The 16,709-nt window shown below is 35.9% G+C and overlaps 2 protein-coding genes across 2 annotated transcripts in view; one reads left to right on the top strand and one right to left on the bottom strand.

Moving 5' to 3' along the window:
• Window positions 1–4,408: 4,408 nt before the first annotated feature.
• Window positions 4,409–15,272, bottom strand: LOC110464293 (2-oxoisovalerate dehydrogenase subunit alpha, mitochondrial-like). The gene is made up of 9 exons (XM_021519430.1): window positions 15,145–15,272; window positions 13,309–13,452; window positions 11,111–11,306; window positions 10,379–10,540; window positions 10,010–10,154; window positions 8,381–8,442; window positions 7,984–8,125; window positions 7,474–7,642; window positions 4,409–7,282 (listed from the first exon to the last, which is right to left on the bottom strand). The coding sequence occupies exons 1-9, from the start codon at window positions 15,250–15,252 to the stop codon at window positions 7,103–7,105; spliced, it is 1,308 nt and encodes a 435-aa protein (XP_021375105.1). The 5' UTR covers window positions 15,253–15,272; the 3' UTR covers window positions 4,409–7,102.
• A 45-nt stretch (window positions 15,273–15,317) lies between these two features.
• The window catches only part of LOC110464294 (desumoylating isopeptidase 2-like), a 15,640-nt gene continuing 14,248 nt past the window's right edge, over window positions 15,318–16,709 (top strand). Inside the window, exon 1 of the mRNA XM_021519431.1 lies at window positions 15,318–15,804. Within this exon, the coding sequence (XP_021375106.1) occupies window positions 15,766–15,804 (39 nt within the window). The 5' untranslated portion in view covers window positions 15,318–15,765. The remainder of the gene's footprint in view (window positions 15,805–16,709) is intronic.

Genomic DNA, 16,709 nt, shown 5'->3' with positions numbered 1-16,709 from the left:
ATGTCTTAAAATCTTCAAACGACTTCTTCTCAATAACCAAAAGGCCCAGGGTACTGATATTGGGCCTGTAGCATGCTAGGATGAAGGACTATTAAGTTTATTCAAATGAATGACCTTGACCAACTTTCGAGGTCACAGGGGTCAAATGTTGTAAAATCTTCAAGCGACTTCTTTTCAATAAGCAAAAGGGCCAGGGTACTGAAATTGGGCCTGTAGCATGCTGGGATGAAGGACTACCATGTTAGTTCAAATGAATGACCTTGATCCACTTTCAATCTAATGTCCTTGTTCAATAATCAAGGTCAGAGGCGTCATATGTTTAAATCTTTTAATAGGTTCTTATGAAATCTTAAGATTACATGTGTTAGATTAATAACAGGTGAGCGATGCAGGCCCATTGGGCCTCTTGTATGTAGTTCTTCTTGCAACCTTGTTTCTTGTACTCCTTTGATAAACCTGAATGGTACTCGGCAGGTTTTGAATTGAAAAATAAAATACCAGGTGAGCTATCAAGGCCCCTGGGCCTCTTGGGGTTTTTTTTCATGGTAAATCTATTTCTCGATATTTTAATGAGATTGACTATATAGAACTATTTAGGTAAAAGGTACTTAAAAAAAATTGGAGCAACTTTGACGAATTTTTCTGCAGGAATTGTTTTTTGCAATACTGGTAATGATAAAAAAAAAAAATGTTACTCTGTTATTGTTTTAGAAATCTAGCATCCTAAGAGATGTTCATCTATTGATGAGAACACATGTAAGTTTTGCATTCATTATGTTTGATATTCAAGATAAAAAATGGAAAGTAGTTCCAGGACGGTTGATTCTACTGAAAGTAGCAATTATCTTACATTTCTGAACTGTATATTGAACTTAAGAGTTATTGACACAAATCTAGAAATTTAAATATTGATGCAAAGGACAGAATTTGGTGCCATGAGAACATGTACTGGTCAAAAGTCTGGCATCGAGGCATTCACTCGGCACTAATGTTTTAAATGAAAACCACCACTTTTTCATGTCGTCATTTTACTTTTGCATTCAATTTAAATAAAAGTGTCTCTTCATACCTGTGAAATTTCACATGTATGTACAAGTTTACATCAGTTTAGGGTAATAAAGAAAAAATCTTTGGAAATATTTGTTTGTGTTCTACCTGTAATTTGTCCCTTGGTCACTAAACACAGTGATACAAAAAAGATATTGTACAGCACACACTGCTGAGTAAAGGTAACAGGCACTGATCAGGTAAGTTCACTTATACAGGTCCAGTACACTCTGCCGATTGAGCTATATAGCTGTAAAGACCTATATAGCTATATTCACCTATAAATTATAGCTGTATTGAGCTGTATTGAGCTATATTTTCTCAGATTTCAATTTTCATTAAATTAAAGCAAAGTCGCATAAAACAAAAAGGTTTATGGTAATGCTGACTACAGAAAGTATACATTTAGATGTTTATTTTCATTTAAAGCTCTTATGCCGTGACGCGGCGTCTGTCCGGCGTCAATATTTTACTTTCAACAACTTCTTCTGAATAACCAAAATGCCAAGGGTGTCAATATTTGGCCAGAAGCAAACTGGGATGAAGGGCTATCAAGTTTGTTTAAATGAATGACCTTCACTTATATTCAAGGTCACAGGGGTCAAATATGTTAAAAACATTAAACAACTTCTTCTGAATAACCAAAATGCACAGGGTGATGATATTTGGCCAGTAGCATGCTGAGATGAAGGGCTACAAAGTTTGTTCAAATGCATGACCTTCATCAATTCTCAAGGTCACAGGGTTCAAACATGTTAAAAACCTTTAAACAACTTCTCAATTACCAAAAGGCCTTGGATGATGATAGTTGGCCAGTAACATGCTTGGATGAAGGGCTACCAAGTTTGTTCAAATGAATGACCTTCATCTATTTTCAAGGTCACAGGGGTCAAATATGTTAAATACCTTTCAACAACGTCTTCTCAGTAACTAACAGGCTAAGGGTGATGATATTTGGCCAGTATCATGCTTGGGTGAAGGGCTACCAAGTTTGTTCAAACAAATGACCTTCGCCCATTTTCAAGGTTGCAGGGGTCAAATATGTTTAAAACCTTTAAACAGCTTCTTCTGAACCAGCAAGAGGCCTAGGGTTATGATATTTTGCCAGTTAGATGCTGTGATGAAGGGCTACCAAATATGTTCGAATGAATGAACTTCGCTGATATCCAAGGTCACAGGGGTCAAATATGTTAAAACCTTTGAACGACTTCTTCTGAATAACAAAGAGGCCTAGGGTGATGATATTTGGCCTTTAGCATGCTGGGATGAAGGGCTACCAAATTTGTTCAAACAAATGACCTTTACCCATTTTCAAGGTCACAGGGTTCAAATATGTTTAAAACCTTTAAAACTACTTCTTCTCAATAACCAAGAGGCTGAGGGTTATAATATTTGGCCTGTAGCATGCTGGAATGAAGCTACCAAGTTTGTTAAAATGAATGACTTTGACAATTATTCAAGGTCACGATGGTCAAATATGTTTAAAACCTTTAAACAACATCTTTTCAATAACCAAAAGTCCTAGGATGATGCTGTTTGGCCAGTAGCATGCTAGGATGAAGGACTACCAAGTTTATTCAAACGAATGACCTCGACATATATTAAAGATTACAGGGGTCAAATATGTTTAAAACCTTTAAACGACCTCTTCAAAGGCTAAGGATGATGATATTTGGCCATTAACATGCTGGGATTAAGGACTACCAGGTTTTTTCAAATGAATGACCTTCGCCCATATGCAAAGTCACAAGGTTTTTAGCTCACCTGCCCGAAGGGCAAGTGAGCTTATGCCATGGTGCGGCGTCCGGCGCCCGTCCGTCGTCAACTTTTTACTTTAAACAACTTCTTCTCAATAAGGGCACTGATATTGGACCTGTAGCATGCTGGGATGAATGACTACCAACATTGTTCAAATGAATAACCTTGACCAACTTTCCAGGTCAAAGGGGTCAAAAGTCTTAAAATCTTCAAACCACTTCTTCTCAATAACCAAAAGGTCCAGGGTACTGATATTAGGCCTTTAGCATGCTGGGATGAAGGACTACCAAGATTGTTCAAATGAATGACCTTCGCCCATTTTCAAGGTTGCAGGGGTCAAATATGTTTAAAACCTTTAAACGACCTCTTCAAAGGCTAAGGATGATGATATTTGGCCATTAACATGCTGGGATTAAGGACTACCAGGTTTTTTCAAATGAATGACCTTGACCAGCTTTCAAGGTCAAAGGGGGCAAATGTCTTAAAATCTTCGAACAACTTCTTCTCAAGAACCAAAATGCCCTGGGTGATGATATTTGACCTGTAGCAAGCTGAGATGAAGGGCTACAAAGTTTGTTCAAATGAATGACCTTGACCAACTTTCAAGGTCAAAGCGGTCAAATGTCGTAAAATCTTCAAACGACTTCTCCACAATAACCAAAAGGCCCAGGGTACTGAAATTAGGCCTGTAGCATGCTGGGATGAAGGACTACCAAGATTGTTCAAATGAATAACCTTGATCCACTTTCAACCTGATGTCCTTTTTCGACATTCAAGGTCATGGGCATCATATGTTTAAATCTTTTAATAGGTTCTTATGAATCAAACACTGATATTCTGCCTGTAGCTGTATTTTAGTCCACTTTTAAGATTACAAGTGTGAGATACCAGGTGAGCGATGCAGGCCCATTGGGCCTCTTACTTAATACAATTGACCCCTGTGACCTTGAAAATGGTCGAAGGTCATTCATTTGAACAAACTTGGTAGCACTTCATCCAAGCATGCTACTAGCCAAAAATCATCACTCTGGGCATTTTGGTTAATAATCAGAAGTTGTTTAAAGTTTTTAACATATTTGACCCCTGTGACCTTGAAAATAGGTGAAGGTCTTTTTATTTGAACAAACTTGGTAGCCTTTCATCCAAGTTTGCTTCTGGTCAAATATCATCACCCTAGGCCTTTTGGTTATTAAGAAGAAGTTGCTTAAAGTAAAATATAATGTTCAGTCTCTCAACCAATTCCTTCCTGTGATTAGATCCATCGGAAACTGCAGCACCAGTTTCATCACTGAATAAAATGACAAGGTTGCTGTCTTCTTTTTCAAAGAAACAAAAACAAGGAATCATTAGTTATATTTCTTTATTGTGAAATATTGATGCACTCAAAACAAAACAAATGCTTATGCAAAATGTATGTACACTGTATAATGATTCACTCAGGAATACCTTAGTCCTAGCTAGTTGATTCAACAAAATCAACTGAGAAAACACACATACTCAGAAACAAAACCTGTTGTCTGCATAGTTGGAATAAGCTTTAAATCCAAAATGAAAATAAATCTATTTGTGGGGTTATTTATAATGGGACAGGTATACATGAACCCCCAAACCCTTCACAGCATTACATTTTCAGAGGAAGATCTTCTTCATATGTAATGGAACAGGTATACATGACGTATCCCCAAACCCTTCATAGCATAACACTTCATCTAGCCTCCCACACCGAAAGCAAGGGTTTTATCCCCAAACCCTTCATGTTTTATCCCCAAACCCTTCATAGCAGTACATTTTCAGAGGAAGATCTTCTACATATATAATGGAACAGGTTTACATGACGTATCCCCAAACCCTTCATAGCATTACACTTCATCCAGCCTCCCACACCGAAAGCAAGGGTTTTATCCCCAAACCCTTCATGTTTTATCCCCAAACCCTTCATAGCATTACATTTTCCAATAACTCAGGTGCAGTATAAAATAAACTGGGGTGTGTGCTACGGTGTCTGTAATATAAAACATGGAAGACACGATGCTATGGAAGAAAGATATCGTTGGGAGTATGGTTTCGCCTGAAACACAAACATGCCTCCTGTCTAAATGTGAGCACACACACATAGAGGGGAACAAGGAGTTGGCGCCTAATATGGTACCTCTTCTAAATGTACTGATTACTGTATTGATTGTATATGTATTTTAAGGACCTCAGAGTGGTATCCTAGCTAAATAGGGCACTATATCAAATGTGTACTAGTATAGTGTTATAGATTAAATAACTCTTTTCAGATCATGACATTCAGGTTGACAACTGAAGAAAATCACACACTATTTGACATATTTATCGAGGATGACCCTAACATCCATGTTGACAACCTAAACTATTAATAGCAGGTTTCACTGCCCCATTATTTTAGTAATTAACATTTCTACCTGTTCAATTACAGGTACAGTGTATATTGTATATCTCCACACTAAAATCTTCCATTCTTCAAAACATGGCTCATATATAGATTTCAATTATTTAGCTAAATCTACAACTATAACACCAAATACACTTGTAATATTATATGAATATGGTAATACACTTTTGGCCTGAGAAACACATTCATTTTCTTCATAGCCATATTGTTTTACTAAAGATACAGAATATAAAGTTAAATCATTCATTTTTTTCAATATGTACAAAATATTATCAAATCCTGTAACAAAAATATGTGTCTGTGCTCCGAATCCGTTATAATAATTACTGTGTTACAAATCAGTGAATTATACAAATGTAAATTATAGTTGTAATTTTTTAACTAAAAACTCTTAAAAAGCTACAATTGATTAAAATAATCTGTTTTCATTCATTTCAAAATAATTTTATGTGTATGTATATGCAGTGTTTGTTTCAGATATTTGTGTACACTTTACTGCACATGTGTCATACATTCGGCTGTTGTGCTGAAACCTTGTTTATCACCACTCCCTTAATTTATACAGCCAAATTGGCACGGGACACAAGTTGCGAGTATAATGGGGGACTACTATACATAGAAATGACATCTGATTACAAGCACAACAACACCCACTTAACATTCTGATTTGTTGTTAGGCCCAAGGAAAGAATATTTGGATGTTGTAATAGGGCAAACAATAGGGACCACATAGATAAACAAGATACCTGTTAGAGTGTTGTAAGATGTTCTGGATTCACTGACTTTGGAGTAAAACAGTTTGGAAAGAGCAAACTGTCTTATCTGACCCTGAGTATTCTGACATTCTGTCATATCCAATATACAAAATGCAATCCTGTTTGTTATAAAAACTGTGTTTTCTGACATGCCATCTAAATCAAACAATATGTTTCATTTCTTAGGGTATCTGATTCATGGACAAGTTAAATCACCAAATTACAACCTACATGTTTAAGACGACTGAAATTGTTTTGAATCAAGATTTCAAGCACTAAAATCTCTTACACATTTATAAAATGATATGCTTAATTTCTTAAATAAACTTAAGGACATATGCTATCTTTTGTTAATGTTACAATTGCATTTTCTTTACAAAAGAGTTCCACACTAAAAATACCTTTAACATTTAATAAGGTTGTCTTCTATAACACAAGTGCGGATTATGATAATGAAGAGTTTCTAAGGAAGATAACAAACACAAAACATCACGTCAAGTGTTAAGTAGCATATGACCTTAAGGTACCTTATATGTAAAAAAATAAATCTGTCTAATTATACAACAGTCTAAGTAACAATGTAAAATAGGAGAAAAATACATATATGGTCAAGCAAACCAAACCCTCACAATACAAATAAATAGATTTCTTTTTGGAAATCCCAAAATGCTCTGAAGATTCCTGGTTGAAATAATTGATTTCATCTACCAGGTCTATATCAATCTCCATGATAAATATACATATTATTTCTATTAATATCACAACTATATTTCTTATACTCAACAAAGGAGCCAGAGTTAACAGGGCATATTATTACCAGGTATATGAAACTTTCTAGGATATGTGTTCACAAAGAGATCTGTAATGTTAACCAAAAGTAGACTAAAACAGAACGTTGATACACTGGTTTTCCCACTTGGTTATATGTCTCCAGTCTACAGATTTATGTTGCCTGCTATTAGTCTAAATGAAAAATATTCAAATCACAAGCTCTCTACTCCAAAGCCATCCTGCCACAGTGCGAAGTGTTGCTGGGGGGGCCTGCTTCCTAGCTATACAATATGTGAATGGAATGCACAGGTGAGTCCTAAAGTTGGCACAAAACACTTTTCACACGTTCCCATGATCATGAACTCATCTTGTTGTGAGCATCAACAGGATAGTGTTGTGGGTATTTAGCGACATGCTGTTTCATTTCATCCATTTGTTTTTGTAAGTGAGGGGGAACATCGTCGTAAACATCGGTGAACAAGAATTCTGGATTTGGTCTTTTTCTTTTCTCTGCTTTGGCAAATGCTTCCATGATCTGGAGAAAATAAGATTATTTTAGAGTCAGCATTTTCAAACAATCAATAAAAAAAAAAGACATTCAGATGGTTTCACACTGGATAAAACTTCTGAGTTACACAAATCTGATTCAATAAACCAACAATCATATTTACAAATTTAGTACCAATCTTGCAACTTCTATGTTTCTCTCCCTCTAAGAATGCTTACATCTTTTTTCGACTGTTCTTTCCACTGGATTTCCTGATTATCATCCCACCAGCCCTGTTTGTCAAGATACTGTCGGAGACGGAGGATTGGGCTTTGTACATCCCACGACTGGACCTCGTTCAGCTGCCGGTACATTGAGCTGTCATCCGAAGTACTGTGGTGACCAACCCTGTGTAATCATAATGTAAAGTGAAAATAGAGGTCAAGCTGACCAACCCTGTGTAATCATAATGTAAAGTGAAAATACAGGTAAATCTAACAGTATATCGTAGCATATGTATATTTAAACCAGGTATATACTGCTAAACGCTATTTAACTTTCTTAATATCATAGCACCTTGATGAAAATACCTACATCATGACCTCTTTATAGACTTAATAACTGAATAGACGTAAATAATGACCTCTCTTAATATTTAGTAGTACATCATGACCTCGCTAATAACTTATTTGAAACGTGTTACCTCCCTTAGGATTTACATGTACATCATGACCTTGCAAACAGCTTACCGATATGTCATGGCTTCTATGAGGACAGGTTTATTCTCATTCACACAGATTTCCCGTGCAGCTTTCGTGGCATTGTACACAGCAAAGACATCATTTCCATCCACTCTGATTGTCATCATACCATAACCAGCTCCCCGAGATGCTAACAGGTGAAAATGACAGGATCAAAATGTTAATTTTCTGACACTGTTCAACTATACAATCCTATTGACAACAGTAATAGCCCTTGCAAACATCATTACTATTACATAGATTTAATTTTCAATTTTCTTTAGGATGACAACTGCAATGAACAATTTTACACAAGCAAATTGTTAACATTAATGATATGTTCAATTTAAACAATTGATATAATTTTTTCACATATAATATATCTTACATTAATTTTTAAACCTACCTATACCGTCTCCTCGGTATTGATCCTCAACAGGAGTAGAGATGGCATACCCATTGTTACGACTGAAAAAAAAAACGATCTTAGAAAAAAAACTTCCCCTGAAATTACCATATCAAGGTAAACAAGCAAATTCGTGGAATTTATATCCCCCGCTTGCAGGACATATTGTAGGTTAACATAATTGAGGTTAGGTTTAAACACGTTTGTATCGTGCTGTTGAGACATAATGTATAGCTTGAAACTTGAAGAAGAAAAAAAAGCTGTATACCTCATTGATTATCCGTAAATATGCACAAATCACATCGGTTGGCAAACTTAGCATGAGTTGGATGTGCATAAGGAATTTGGTTGAAACACCTTAACAATATCTACAGCAACAAGTACTAATTGTAATGGGAAACCATTACAGATGTCCCCCAAACTGCCCCCATAGTCGCAAAGATGTATCAGAAAAGGATTGTAATGCCATAGTACACCTACAATGTACATACTAAATTTGAGTGAAATTGAGCAATTTCTAAATTGCAACCAATCAGAATCCTCAGTGTAGTTGCTATGGCAACAGAATGTATGCGATTGAATTTGCAGTCCCCTAATACCCCTATATACCAATTTTCATCAAAATCGAACAATATCTAAATTTCGACCACTCATAAGCCTCAGTGTGGTTGCTATGGTAACGAAACTTATGCAGTTTTATGGCAGTCCCCTAATGCCCCTATATACCATTTTTCATGAAAATAAAAAAATATCTAAATTTCGACCAATCAGAAGTGCCTCCATTTGGTTGCTATGGCAACGAAACCAATGTGGTTGAACTTGCAGTCCCCTTATACCCCAAGATACCAATTTTCATCAAAATCGAACATATCTTAATTGCAACCAATCAGAAGCCTTTGTGTTGTTGCTATGGCAACGAAATCTATGCGGTTGAGTTCGCAGTCCCCTAATATCCCTATATACCAATTTTCATCAAAATCGAACCAAGTTTGAAGAAAATCGGTTAACATTTGTTATAGTTATTGCACAAAAACAAAACCCAGCAGATAATTACGTTTTTCGTTATTCAAGGGGACATAACTCTGCCAAATGGGGTCCCCTGAAAGTGGTCATCGAACTTGGCAAAGTCCTTAAGGCATTTAACCCTGTGACCAAGTTTGAAGAAAATCGGTTAACATTTGTTGTAGTTATTGCACGGAAACAAAGTGTGACAGACATTCAGACGGACAGACAGACAGACAGACCAATAGAAATATCTCCCGTTTCGATGAAAGCGGGGGATAAAAAGTGTATTATTCACCTCAGCTAATTACAAGGTTCACATTGTATAAGAACTCGATTTACAGATTTCAATCAAATAATCTTTAATTCATATATACATGTAGTTAAGTCAAAATAAGGCTGTACTCAAAACAAAATAAATGGAATATCACATGCTTGTTATTCATGTAATATTTAAGAATATTCTTTTTCTCTAAAAATAAAATAAAAGGTAATATATTTGCTTATATTGTGCCTCAGTTTGAGCACACTGTAAAAACACACATTTATTTTACAGTTTGTGCATTCCTTGTTAAAATATTAGGTTGACAATTGTATTCTAGGTATGTAAACAGGAACACAGCATACCAGAAGAAGATGACGGGACAATCCAATGTCGCTGCAAAGTTGAGCGCTGCATGGGCATCGCCCTCAGATGCAGCTCCCTCCCCAAAGTAACAGATCACACACAACCCATTCTTGGCCCGCTTGAAGGCATAGGCAGCTCCTGATGCTGTAAACAAGAAGGACCACTTAAAAGTCAAAACTAACTTTCTAAATCTCATAAATTTGAAACACTTAATTTTTTCAAAGATATTGTGTTAAGAAACAGTAAAAATAATATCACTATAAGAGGCAATTAATCAGTTTTCTTTTAAAGCTCTGTTTCATACTATGTTTATCCTGCAATAAGTTGGTCAAGATCAATGCTTATAGACCAATGACTGATAACCTCACCTTGTGGCATTTGAGTTGCTAATGGAGATGAAATTGTAACAAAATGGTGGTCACTTGACCCATAATGCACTGGCATCTGGCGACCTTTGCCCATATCATACATGTTGCCGTAGCACTGATCCATGAATTGGTCCAAGGTGAATCCCCTCCACACCAGTACACCTGTAGAAAAGGAACAGCAATGAAAAAGAGATCATAGACATCATTGAGGTTAAACTTATGAAATTGTCATTGTTAAGTTGACAACAGTGCATTGAATTAAGATAAAAGATGGTACAGTAGTGATGGGTAATCGTTTTAAAATCACAATCTATAATCTGTTTGGAATTGGAAGCATTAAACCGATTGATGAACGATTGCATAACCAGTTTATAAATTTATGAGACTGAATACCCAAATAAAGTTAAGACCACTATACCATGACATCAAAACACCGGGTTGTTAACTACATGTGTGCAGTAGGTTTCATTATTTTATAATGAATGGATTTCAAGCAATTTTTATGCAGTTTTATCAATCATATAGCAAATGTCATAAGAATATATCACTTTCAATACATTTTTTACACTGAAAACATTTCACACTTTGATTCTAATGAAAACCAATTATATCGATAATGGAATTTGTAATCAATAATCATAATCGGAAATGACAAACCGATTGATTTTCGATAATAATCGATCATCAGCCCATCTCTATGGTACAGTAGTATATAACATGTTGTTGACCCACCTGCTTCTCTATACTGTCCATACACTAAGTCTTTGGGGTCAAGAGCTGCTGCCGATCCCATGTGAGTACCTTCTTCTCCGTAATTGGTCATATAAAAAGATATTCTTCCTTGTCTTTGAGATTCGTACAGGATGTGATCCATTGTGTTTAACAACGTCATATCTTTGTACATCTTCACAACTGTGTCTTTATCCAGCTAAACAATATCATGTAAATTATAGAGTATAGATATGTAATAATCATAGTAGAGATCCCAGAGGGATCTTGGTGCCCACCATTATACCATCTTCATTAGTTCTTTGTCAGTTCGATCTTTTCTCTTCTTTCCTCTATAATCTGTTTGATCGAGTCATGTTAAAAGTAAATGCACCTTGGGGTAACTTTTGATCTAAACTTAATACTGATGTGTATGAAAGCCAACCTTCAAAGTGAGTTTGTCATTTCACATATTTACTAGCACAGTACTTAATGTGAAAGAAATAGAATCTATCATTGCAATATGAGAAAGATCTGTTTAGTTTTTCCTTTAGCCATTTTACTTTTATGATCAGTCTCAAAATATAATATGCACAACGAGGGATCAAGGGGAACCTACATATCAAATTTGAGAAAGGTCACTCAAGTTATTCCTGAGAAATAGTACTAAGAAACCTTCAATATCAAAAACGAAGATGGCTGTTGGTAGGCCATTCTGTTTAACTGCTCAGTTTCAAAAGTAAACCTGAACAATAAAGAATAGTGGGGAACCTGCATATAGAATTTGAGAAAGAACCCTCCAGTACTTCCTGGGAAATAGCACTAACAAACCTTAACTGTCAAAATCAAAGCTTGTTTATTCGGTCAGTTTCGGAAGAAAATATGCATAACTTCATACCAAGGGGAACCTACATAAACAAGAGGCCCAATGGACCTGCATCGCTCACCTGGTATTAATCTCACACTAAATGTATTCTTAAAAGTGATCTAAAATAAAGCTACGGGCAAAATATCAGTATTTATGATTAAAAGTCTTTGAAAAGAACCTGTTAAAATATTTTAAAACATTTCATCCCTGTGACCTTTAAAGTCAAACAAGGTCATTATGTTGAACAGGTTATTTAGCCATTCATCTCAGGATGCAGCTTGCAAAATATCACCACCCTATCATTAGGTCATTTAAATGTTTACACATATTAGACCAAATGTGACCTTGAAAGTGGGTCAATGTAATTCAAATGAAAAATAGAGGCCCAAGAGGGCCTGTATCGTGCACCTCAATATTTAAGCAGTCATAGCAAAATATTCTCAAGGGGAACATACATATAAAATTTGAAAAAGATCCCACAGGCACTTCTAGAGAAATAGCGATAACAAACCTTCACTATCAAAATCCAAGATGGATGCCTGTCGGCCATGTTGTTTATCCGATCAGTCTCAAAAATTTCCCTGCACAGCTAGGGACCAAGGGGACCTACATATAAAATTTGAGAAAGATCCCTCTTGTCTTTCATGAGAAATAGCGATAACAAGAATTATTTAAGGACGGACGACGGACGAAAGGACAGACGACTGACCACGGATGCAGGGTGATTTGAATAGCCCACCATCAGATGATGGTGGGCTAATAAAATCTTAATCCTGTGTTATATAGTAAATACATGTAGAGGCTTTAGAAACTTTTTCACATATTTTTTTGAAACATGTCCATTAATACTTATGATAAATAACACTTTGTGAAATTGGATGCAAAATGTTTTAATTAATTAAGAAAGAAAAAAAGTTTAGAAAACATTGTGAAACTTTTAAATATTTCCTCAGATTTAAGTTTTTTACCTTAATTGTTTTAAACTCTTTGAAATGAAAACATATGGACTTTCATTCAAATTCTAAACTATTTTCTTAAAATTACAAATAGTCATTTCTTGAAGCTCAAAGTTTACTAACCAAATATGTTTGGTTATTTTATAGGAAAAGAACCTTATCTGCATTTATATAAAATTTTGAAATACAATGTACAGCTTCCTCCATGTTTTATGATCTGCTTTTGATCAAATGGCAATATCAATTTTGGGTTGAATATTTTATCATTCTTAAAGACGCTAGACTTTAATGGGGGTCAGAGCAAATTCAACATTTGAGGAATATGTTCTGAATATCTCAGCATAATGAGGGGCAAAATTGTAATGGGCAAAATTTGTATTGTTCCAGCAGTCACTTACTTTTGGATCTTCTGATTCAGAAATAATATCTCCATTTCTCAACACTCTGTAGACAGGGATGCCTTCAGCATTTTCTGGGACAATGAACTCACACTTGTGAATAAATTTTGATCGAGACCCTGGAAAATTAGGTCTATCATTTTCCTGTGAAAAACAAATAAAACATTGCATAATAATTGTTTTGTACTCAAACAAGACATTTTACTGCAAAAATACCAATCTGCTCTGCTTTACAAATGGGTAACATGATACTGTGGAGTAAAACCTATTAAATGCTTCTTCAATATAGCTTGGAATAAGCCATGTTAAAATTTCTTATACAAGGATATGAAACATCTTCTAATCTTCAACATCGATCCAGGAGTAGACCCAACGCCGTTATTGTAGTTCAGGTTCGGTAGGTTCCGTTATCCCTTGCCTGGATACCAACCAGTATGCAGGGCGATTGAAGAATAGGAAAATAAGCGTAAGAGTCAATCGCAACAAGCTCAGGATAAGTTGAATCTTATTTATTGGGTATGTCTACCGGTTTCGCCCAAACAGTGGGCTTCTTCAGGACTAATCTTCAAGTTTTTAAAATGGATTAATTTGAAACCTTCCGCTAATGAAGGCAACTTTTGTTGTGGCTGTATAAGTGAGTGAGAAATAATTTGAACTCCCTTTAAAAACAGACCATCCAATCTTCATCTTCATCTGTTAAGACTTCCTCCGTCGATACCGACGATTATTGAGTTACTGAATGCCTAGCTCTGACAGTTTCACTTGAAGCAACACAGATTCATCACCAAATTTAGAACTTATAATTGATACACAAATTAGTTCATGTTTCAGAACTGAACTGTATGTCACTGTAGCTGCAATAACGTAGCTTTCTGATGACGAGAGATTTTTTTTATATATTGAGCCGGGTATTTGTTAGTACATTGTACTTTATATCACTTGTGTAATTGTCTATAACAACTGATTCTTGTGTTTTATGACATTCAGGGCTCAACTTAAGTTTAAAACTAATGCTATTATTCTGGCATTTTAAAAGTTATTTCACCAGTGTCCTACTTCTTTGATGCTGTTTAAAAAGTTATAACGTTAACATCGATGGTGGATTTACCAGGTCCAGTACACTCTGCCGATTGAGCTATATAGCTGTAAAGACCTATAATAGCTCTATTAACCTATCTGAAATAGGTCTTTTGAGCTATTTTCATGTGATTTCCTTTTTTAAGGAAAACGAAACAAAGTCGCTTTTAAAAGAAGATTTTATCATTAGGTAGATAACAAAAGACATTAAATATAAGCATTCTTTTTAAAAAATAATGATGTAAAAAACTTGAAAATTTAACATTTATGAAAAATGAAAATAAACATCTAAATGTATGCTTTTTGTAGTCAACATTACCGTAAACCTTATTGTTTTATGCGACTTTGCTTTAATTTAATGAAAATTGAAATCTGAGAAATTATAGCTCAATATAGCTATAATTTATAGGTGAATATAGCTATATAGGTCTTTATAGCTATATAGCTCAAACGGCAGTCAGTGTACTGGACCTGTTTACATCATTTCTTTTAATAGTGCATTTTTCCAAATTACAGCAACCAAATAATGTTTTGAATTTGTAATAATGATTTATTTAATCTTTCGTTACCGATTATACTTTAAAACATTGCGACAAATCGATTCCACCTTTGGCATTGACTTGTAGCATGTTTGGGAAAGTCAAAACAAGGGGAAATTACTCTGAATTAGCATCTAATTCAATAATTACACGATAATAACACCTAAGTATGCCTATATTTGAGTATGTCCATTTTAAGTGTGATGTTCTATATACTAACCGAAGTCCTCAAAACAGCAGCCGAATGTATGCATCTGATAGATCGCGTGGATCGCGGAACTTTCGTTAAACACCGATAGAGACCTCCGAAGCACCTTGTTGTTGCCATTTTGCAGATGACGGAATGTGGACTACGTCATCAATTTTAGTGATCGATGACGTATAACACACGAGCATCTGTCTCTCAGCTTCCGTTTCAATATGGACAGGCACGGTTTGTTTTTACCGTTTGGGAAATCTTCCACTTTATCATGAATATCAATACAGTAGCTGTAAACTGTTTGTCACGACCATGTGTTTTAACACATTGTGTTTATAATTAAGATGATATATCGTGTCTGAGGAACAGATAATTTGACAGTGCGTAAAGAACAGAGTGAATGACTCATCGTTGACAAGGGGACTATCTCTTTCCCCTGATTATAATACAATGTAGTTACATTTACATAGCTTTACCACGCGTTAGGACTAATTTCACTCGTACATCATGTGTTTGCTGTTTCCTTCGTTTTGACATATTATTTATATGTTGGAACTAGCTACATAATACAAAAACATACCAACGGCAAAGTAGCTCAAATTATTGTTAATATTAATCTCAGGAGATTCCAAAACGGCAGATATGGCAAGAGAACCAATTGTTGTGAATGTCTATGACATGGTGAGTATATATAAACTTCATACTGTTGAATCACATGTTAACTCGATAAACCTCACATCTTTATAAATTTAAACAACCTGTGTTAGATATGATAACCAACCTTTATTCATTTCGGTAACTGTTCATCTGTGAATTTCGTAAATGACACAATTGTTAACGTTCTGTGGTTAACAACTCGAGGTAATATAACCTGACTTTTCTAGTTTTAGTGCTTAGGCCTAGGGTGGCCAGACCGTTCTGTGATCCCATACATGGCAACTTCACAGTTCTGATGCTACTCGGACTGGACTCACTGTTATGTTGTAAACACTTCGGGTAATCTGACTGTTCTATGTTTACTTACTGCTTGTTACCCAAACTGTTCTGTAACCCCACTCATGGTAACTTCATAGTTCTGTGGTGACCAACACTCGAGGTTCACTTCACTGTATTGTCGTTGTCCACTCAGACTGGTATCACTGCCTGTTACCACTCAGTGTGACCTCACTGTTCTGTGATTACCACTGAGGGGACCTCACTGTTCTGTGGTAACAACCACTCATAGTGACCTCACTGTTCTGTGGTTACCATCACTCAGGGTGACCTCACTGTTCTGTGGTTACCACTCAGGGTGACCTCACTGTTCTGTGGTTACCACTCAGGGTGACCTAACTGTTCTGTGGTTACCACCACTCAGCTCAGGGTGACCTCACTGTTCTGTGGCTATCACCACTCAGCTCAGTGTGACCTCACTTTACTGTGGTTACCACCACTCAGCTCAGGGTGACCTCACTGTTCTGTGGCTATCACCACTCAGCTCAGGGTGACCTCACTGTTCTGTGGTTATCACCACTCAGCTCAGGGTGACCTCACTGTTCTGTGGTTACCACCACTCAGCTCAGGGTGACCTCACTGTTCTGTGGTTA

Source organism: Mizuhopecten yessoensis, unplaced genomic scaffold (assembly GCF_002113885.1).
Source record: "Mizuhopecten yessoensis strain PY_sf001 unplaced genomic scaffold, ASM211388v2 scaffold10981, whole genome shotgun sequence".
Taxonomy (NCBI): Eukaryota; Metazoa; Mollusca; class Bivalvia; order Pectinida; family Pectinidae; genus Mizuhopecten; species Mizuhopecten yessoensis.
Note: the sequence above shows the minus strand (reverse complement) of the source record. Positions and strands in the feature narration are given on the sequence as shown.

Coding starts and splice junctions, on each gene's coding strand:
- LOC110464293 (XM_021519430.1), bottom strand. CDS start 15,252: ATGGCAACAACAAGGTGCTTCGGAGGTCTCTATCGGTGTTTAACGAAA. Junction 13,453..15,144: donor CTGCTGTTTTGAGGACTTCG/GTTAGTATATAG, acceptor TGTTTTTCACAG/GAAAATGATAGACCTAATTT. Junction 10,155..10,378: donor AGCAACTCAAATGCCACAAG/GTGAGGTTATCA, acceptor TCTTGTTTACAG/CATCAGGAGCTGCCTATGCC.